Source organism: Orycteropus afer, unplaced genomic scaffold, assembly GCF_000298275.1.
Source record: "Orycteropus afer afer isolate SDZICR_OR568_19922 unplaced genomic scaffold, OryAfe1.0 scaffold00045, whole genome shotgun sequence".
In the NCBI taxonomy this organism is placed as follows: Eukaryota; Metazoa; Chordata; class Mammalia; order Tubulidentata; family Orycteropodidae; genus Orycteropus; species Orycteropus afer.
The window spans coordinates 1556578-1563888 of NW_006921632.1; the positions used below are offsets into that span (position 1 = coordinate 1556578).

At 54.3% G+C, this 7311-nt stretch overlaps 1 protein-coding gene across 1 annotated transcript; it reads right to left on the reverse strand.

Moving 5' to 3' along the window:
* Positions 1-4049: 4049 nt before the first annotated feature.
* Positions 4050-7298, reverse strand: AQP5 (aquaporin 5). Its single transcript, XM_007937826.2, has 4 exons — positions 6936-7298; positions 5454-5618; positions 4923-5006; positions 4050-4235 (listed from the first exon to the last, which is right to left on the reverse strand). The coding sequence occupies exons 1-4, from the start codon at positions 7296-7298 to the stop codon at positions 4050-4052; spliced, it is 798 nt and encodes a 265-aa protein (XP_007936017.1).
* Positions 7299-7311: the final 13 nt, after the last annotated feature.

Sequence of the window (7311 nt, forward strand, 5' to 3'; positions counted from 1 at the left end):
GCTAAGGTTCTTCCTGGGTTCAGTCTTCAGGTGGTGTAGAAGGTGAGAGAGATGACAGGCCCCTCAGCAGTGTGAGTATGTGTATGTGTGTGTATTGATGTAAGACAGTACATGGGTGGGCCTCTCTGAAAACGTATGGAGCCAGGCTCCTAGGTCTGGTACCAGAGTTGCCCTGTGAGAGAGTGAGGGCGGCGGGAAGATTGCAGGAGAGAGGAGAGCCCTTCCTCCCTCAGTGGCCAGAAGACTCTGAAACAAGGCACAGCGATGACTGGGAAACCGACCCAGCAACTTGTGTTTCTTCTCTAACAAGCTGAACAGTGATCCCAGAGGATACAGATCTTCACGGGCATGTCGGGCACCCAGTCAGAGGGACTCGCAGGCCTTGAACTTGCTTCAGGTGAAATCAGCCCGACCAGTGGGGAAAGACTGAGTGTGTGGCTCTGCACCCACGCGGTGAGCTTTTCTTTGCTGAGGGATGGGGATGCACACACTGAGAAGATTCTGCCCCTTGGATACAACTGAAGGTCTGTCACTGTGTGGCTCCGAATCCCCAGAGATGTGTAGGGTTTGTATGTTGGATTCTTGTGTGCAAGGGTCTTTGTGAACCCACGGACCTGTGCAGAGAACGGAAGAATCAAATACCAAGGAGCACAGCGCCCCCTGCTGGCCAAAACATCCCCAGCCGCCCGCAATTTGTCAGCCCAAAGCTCAAGTCGGACCTTGGCGCACTGGTCAGGCTGATTTCACCTGAAGCAAGTTCAAGGCCTGCGAGTCCCTCTGACTGGGTGCCCGACATGCCCCTGAGGATCTGTACCCTCTGGGATCACTGTTCAGCTTGTTAGAGAAGAAACACAAGTTGCTGGGTCAGTTTCCCAGTCATCGCTGTGCCTTGTTTCAGAGTCTTCTGGCCACTGAGGGAGGAAGGGCTCTCCTCTTTCCTGCATCTCAACCAGGATAGCGAGGTGGGAGTGGACTGGGTGTCGGCGGCTTTCTAGTGGCCCCAGAGCACCCAGGCTTGAGAGATTCCCTGTGTCCTACACCCCCGCCCCATCTTCACCTCCCTATCTGGCTGGAGCCCAGACCCAGATTTGTGGAAGACGAAACACAGAAGCTGCGTTTTGGAGGACGCGGTCCCCCCCTTCTGGCCGAAACTGGCAGTTGCGGCCCAGCTCCTCACCAACTGGGGAAGGATGGAGGAGGGCTAGGGCAGCTTCTAGAATTTCTGGGGCCAGGCCGTTCTCACACATACTCTGTTATTGGGCGTTAACTAAGAGTACGAGGGTGGGAGCCCTAGTGGCACAATGGTTACGTGCTCACCTGCTAAGGTCAGCGGTTCGAGCCCTGCAGCTGCTCCACAGGAGACATGCTCCCATAAAGATTACATCCTAGAAACCCCTATGGGGCAGTTTTACTTGACATATATAGGGCCACTATGAATGGGAGCTCTGGTAGTATAGTGGCTAAAGCATTTGACTGCTAACCAGAAGGCTGGCGGTTCAAACCCACCAGCCACTCCTCGGAAGGAAGGTTGGGCAATCCTATTTCCGTAGTGATACTGCCTCGGAATTCCGTAGTGATACTGCCTCGGAAACCCAAGGAGGGGTCACTATGAGTCAGGTCCGACACATAACAACATAATAAAGTTGTAAAGTTTTTTTTTTTTTTTCCTATGGTGGAGCAGTTGTCAAAGTGCTTGGCTGCCAAATGAAAGATGGGCTGTCTGAACCCACTAGCTGGGAGAAAGATGTGGCAGTCTGCTTCTGTAAAGATTTACAGCCTTGGAAGGCCTAAGGGGCAGTTCTACTCTGCCCAGTAGGGCTGCTGTAAGTCAGAATCAACCCAACGACAGTGAATTTAGGTTTTCATTTTCTCAGTGACACAAATGGTAAAGCTCTTGGCTGCTAACTGAAAGGTTGGAGGTTCAAGTCTATCCAGAGACATCTAGGAAAACCTGACAATCTGATTCTGAAAACTCAGCCAAAAACCAAACCAAACCCACTGCCATCAAGTTGACTCTGACTCATAGCTTCTGAGGCAGTAAATCTTTACGGAAGTAGATTGCCATCTTTCCGAGGAGTGGCTGGTGGGTTTGAATTGCCAACCTTCTGGTTAGCAGTCAAATGCCTTAGGCACTGCGCCATAGAGCTCTTCAGCCTGTCATTGAAACTCCTCCAGAGCACAGTTCTACTGACACACATGAAGCCACCATGAACTGGAGTCTACTGGATGCCACCCCTGGCCCCTGGGACTGACCTTCTCCATAGCTTCTCCCACTCTTTCCATTTCCTGGTCCTACTGGCCCCTGCTTTTCTGAGAGAAAATTGATGGCCAGAACGAGAGGCAATATGGGAAGCACAAGTTCAAACCCAGAACAGAGCTGGGATGTGGCTGAGGTCTCAGATGAGGCATACGTCTGTGCTGGTTTCTTTTCATACTAGTTTATTGAGCACCCACTCTGAGGTGCCTGGTCCTGTTTGCACAAGCGTTTAAGTATCCATTATCTCATTTTATCTTCACAACAACTCATGAGGTAGATAAAAGTATTCCATTTACAGATGAGGCAACTGAAACTCAGAGAACTTATGTGTGTTACCCAAAGTTGCACAGCAAGATTTGAACTGGATTACATGACTCCAAACCAGACTCTTTAACTGTGATTCTGTGTTATGCCCTGAGCTGCTCATTTGCAGGGCCTGGAGTCTTCAACACCCATCCTTTCACCCATGGGTGCTAACCTGCTCAGGTACTATAATTCTCTCATCTCCTCTGATTGCCAAAACAACTGTGAGGGAAGCATTAATTTTTGTGTGTGAGAGAGATGTTTTAATCCCCATTTTACAGATGAAGAGATGGAGGCCCAGAGAGTTTAAGGAGTTTGTCTAAGGAGTATCAGAAGCAATGGAAGAAGGCTCAGGGAAGGGCTGAGCTATGGGTCTAGAGGGAGACAGTGGGAACACGGAGGGGCAGAGGCAGGACAGAGAGGATACACAAGAGAGCTGGGGCCCGCATGCCTTCTGTGTATGTGTGTGTAGAGCTACTCCCTTTGAGCTGTGCTCTCAAAATGGCACCTTCTGCAATGTCGAGGTGCAGAGAAAGGAGTCCAGGGTGCTGCCTCCTCCTCAATGACAGAACATGGCTGGTCACCCTCCTGGCATCTCGATGGGCTGCTGGCTGGTCCACTTCTCCTCCGCTCTGCCTGGCACACCCTGGGTGCTGGTGCCAGGCTCTCAAGTGGCAGAGACTTGACATAGCTGAGGTGGGAGGGGTGAGTGGTGACACAGGCAAGGACCCCTTCTTCTCTGTTCCCACTGTCCCTTCCTCTCTCTCCCCCTTCCCCCACATCCTCCTGACTTTCTAGGCCTCCCCTGGCCTCACCTTCCCTGTCTTCCCACACAGAACTTGTTCTTGGGTCCCCCTATGCCCTGTGGAGATTGCGAGGGAAGGGTGGGATGATAGAGAGGAGAGATGATGAACCAGGGTGTCTCAAGAAACTTCCAGGGCAAGACAAAGGCAGAACTTGAGTATCAGTGATTTATTGGGAAGCCGCCACCCCCGACACCAGCAGCCCTGCCCCATTCATCTCTGACCAGAAATAAATAAGGCATCATTCAGAGCCCCGGTCTGTGTCCCTCTTCAGGAGCTCTAGGGGAGGGTCCACCTGCCTCTGTTGTCACAAGGGCTCTGATCCCTCTGGCTCTTGAGGAGAAGCTGGGGAGGGGAGAGTAGACTAGAGGTCACCCCTTCCTGGCCTGGCCCTGGGGCAACCTGGGAGCTTCCTGCTATGTTTATAATCTCTGAGATCTGACCACACAGCAGCACAGTCTGCCTTGTCTCAGAGAGACTCCCTCCCCACCAGACTCCAGCCCCTCACCCCCACCCCAAGAGCCCTGTCATAGGCTCCCAGCTCTAACTGTTCAGCTTGGAGAGACAGCACCTCTTCCCCACCCAAGAGGACCCGGCTGTGGGGGAAGAAAGCTTTGCTGTCACTTATTTCTCTTTTTTCCCCCTGTGGTTCAGGGGCTGAGGGGCTGGCCCCTGCCTGACGCTGGTCAGTGGGCGGTCAGCTCCATGGTCTTCTTCCGCTCCTCCCGCTGCTCCTCCCAGTCCTCCTCCGGCTGGTACGTGCCCTTGACCATGGCCAGACGCTCACTCAGGCTCAGAGGGTAGGGGAACAGCAGGTAGAAGTAGAGGATAGCAGCCAGGATGGCCCCCACGATGGGCCCCACCCAGAACACCTAGTGGAGATGAGGCCGTGGTCAGGAGGCTGGGTGCCAGGCCTCAGGGAGCAGAGGACAGACCCACAGATCTTCATAAGAGACAGACATGCAGACTTTCAAAGGGAGAGACCTCCTTCCACCTCAGGGACAGATACGCTGACACACTCACCTCCTTCACCAATGACAGAGATACGGACAACAGAAGGGCAGGAATCCAGAGGAGATGGAGAGACAGATTCCTGGAGGGACAGACCTGCTCAAACCACACCTCAAAGAGAGACCAACGAACCTTCAGACATATAGACCCTCAGAAAGACAGACACACAGACTCTGGAGAGAGAGAACATGAGCTCTCAAAGGAGGTGACAGTTTGTCTAGAGGGACACACACACAAGAAGACTCTCCCAGCTCCCTCAACAAGGACAGATAAATAAAACACCAGAGGACAGATATTCAGACCTCAGCGGGACAAGCAGAATGCTCAGAGGAGATTGACAGAAAGTACACACCCCTTCCCCAGGGCAGGCCCTATAACCCCGCCCCTGCCCTTCTTCTGGCTTCATGCTATCCCCCACTGTGTCCCCTCCTCTCTCCTTTGTCCTTGTCCCCACCCTCAAGCTCTGGGCCCTTGCACTCAGAAAGCCCAGGCTGCTCTTAGCTGGAAGGCCTCTCATCACAGGGAGCTGGGAGAGGGTCCAGGCTCACCCAGTGTGAAGGGCTGAACCGCTTCATGACTACTGCGGGTCCAAAGGAGCGGGCTGGGTTCATGGAGCAGCCAGTGAAGTAGATCTGGATAGAAAGAGGGAGATGATGGGGTGGGCAAGGCGCTCACCCACTCACAGGCCCAGGACTCTCCCAAGGTCACACGGCCACTCAGCATTCAGCCAGGATAAATTCCAGTTTCCTGCTTCTCAGGCTGGCGACCACTTCCTCCATAGACCCCAGTTAACCATTAACCCCATTAACCATCGACCCCACCCCACCTCCTCTATGCTCTTCTCTGTCCTGAGCTTGGGCTTAACTCCCCATCCCCACTCCCACTCACTCTCTTCTAAGCCAAGGAAGGTTTCTCTCTCTCTCTCTCCTTTTTTTTTTTTTTTTTTTTGTGATCAAACCTGGTCCACTAGGGCCAGGGTCCAGTGGCCCCAAATCTAGGCCTTAAAGTCTGCTGCATTCATTGGCCCAAGGGAATGCCCTAGGGTCCTCTTTGTCCCCAACCCCAACAACACTGCTCACCCCCACGAGGTGGCCCAGTGTGACAGACAAGCCAATGGACAGGGCTGGGGACCCCACAGGGCTGGTGCGGCGGGAGTCGGTTGAGGCGAAGACGCAGAGTGCCAGCTGGAAGGTCAGGATCATCTCCACCACCACAGCCTGGCCCGGTGTCGTGTTGTTGTTAAGCTGAGAGAGGAGGGTAGGTTAGGACCCCACAGCCACCCTGTGGGCAGGGGCTCGGTGAGGAGTCTGGCCTCTAAGGAGATCTAGGGCCCAATCACCTGGAATTAGGGAGTTCTGGACCCCACATTGTCAGCACAACCAAGCCCTAGGTACTTCACCTCAGGGTAGTCATTTGCAGAAGACTCTGTGGACTTTACTGTTGGCACAAAGCTTGAAGCTCAGGCCGTTGGCCAAAGAACCGAGTGTGAGGGGAGCTTTTCCTGGACACAGTCCTGTCAACGGTTCTGCCCAATCCCCAACCCCCACAAGCTGGCATTTCACCCTCCCTCCTATGGGAAGCTGCCTGGTTTGCCTGCTGCACCCCCACCCAGTCCTCCTGCCCCTGCTTGACCTGCTGCTGGTGCCAACCTCAAACCCATCTCTCTCTGATGGGGCTGACTCATGGCTTGACAATGGCCGAGAAAATCCTCTTCTGTGTTTGATTAATGAACCCAGTTTGCATGGAACGTGGGGGCTGAATCTGGGGCTTCAAGGAGAGGGAGGCAGCAGGCAGGCAGGGCAGGGATGTGAATGGGGGAACCAATATTCAACAGAGACCCCTAGGCATTGGCACCACCTTAGGCTGTTCTCATCTGTGGGTTCTACATGTAATCCCTTTGACACCTGCTGTGGTAGGTATGATCATCTGGTGCAAATGGTTAATCTCTCGGCTACTAACTGAAAGGTTGTCGGTGTGAACCCAGCCAGTGGCACCATGGGAGAAAGCCGTGGCAATCCGTTGCTGTAAAGATTACAGCCTAGAAAACCCTATGGGGGCAGTTCTACTCTGTCACATGGGGTCGCTATCAGCCAGAATGGACCCCACAGCCCCCAACAACAACAACATAAGATGGTCGAGAAAATGAGGCACAGAGACGCCAAGGTCACCCAAAACCAGGATTACCCACTTCTTTCTGATGGTTCCATTATACCACTCCTCTGAGGAGCAGAGAGAGGTGAGGAGGCCACAGGAAGATGAGACATGGTAAGTGATAAGACAGTGATAAGACATGAGTAAAGGCAAGAAAGGAGGGGCCAGCAGGCACCGGGAGACAGGCCAGAGTGGCGTGGTATGAGGGGAAGGGGCAGAGGAGGGTGGACATGGACCAGCCAGGCTGAGCACCCCAATCTGTAGATTCACCTTTCTGGTCTTAGGCCTTTCTAGCAAGGGTGCACACTGGGCCCCTCCGTCACACCCCTTCACCAGGTGAGGCAAGGCCTGGCTCAGAGCCCACCGCCAGGGACCAGCTCCCACCCTCAGTCAGCCCCGCGGGCACTCACGGCGTTGACGGCCAGGTTGCCCCGGGCATTAAGCGGTGCCAGCCAGTAGAGGATGCCCGCCCCGGCAATAGCGCCCACCAGCTGGGCCGCCACGTAGAAGACAGCACGGAGCAGCGAAATCTGGTTGCCCATCAAGAGAGCGAGGGTGATGGCGGGGTTGATGTGGCCTCCACTCACGGGACCCAAAGACTGGGCCAACGTGCCTATGGCCAGACCAAACGCCAGCGAGATCTGCAGGATGCTGGGCAGCGCCGACGGCCACTTGAGGGCTGAGCCGAGGCCTAAGAAGACGAAGATGAGGGTGGCCAGGAACTCGGCGAACACAGCCTTGAGGAAGGCCACAGAGCATACCTCCTTCTTCATGGTGGCCGCGGGG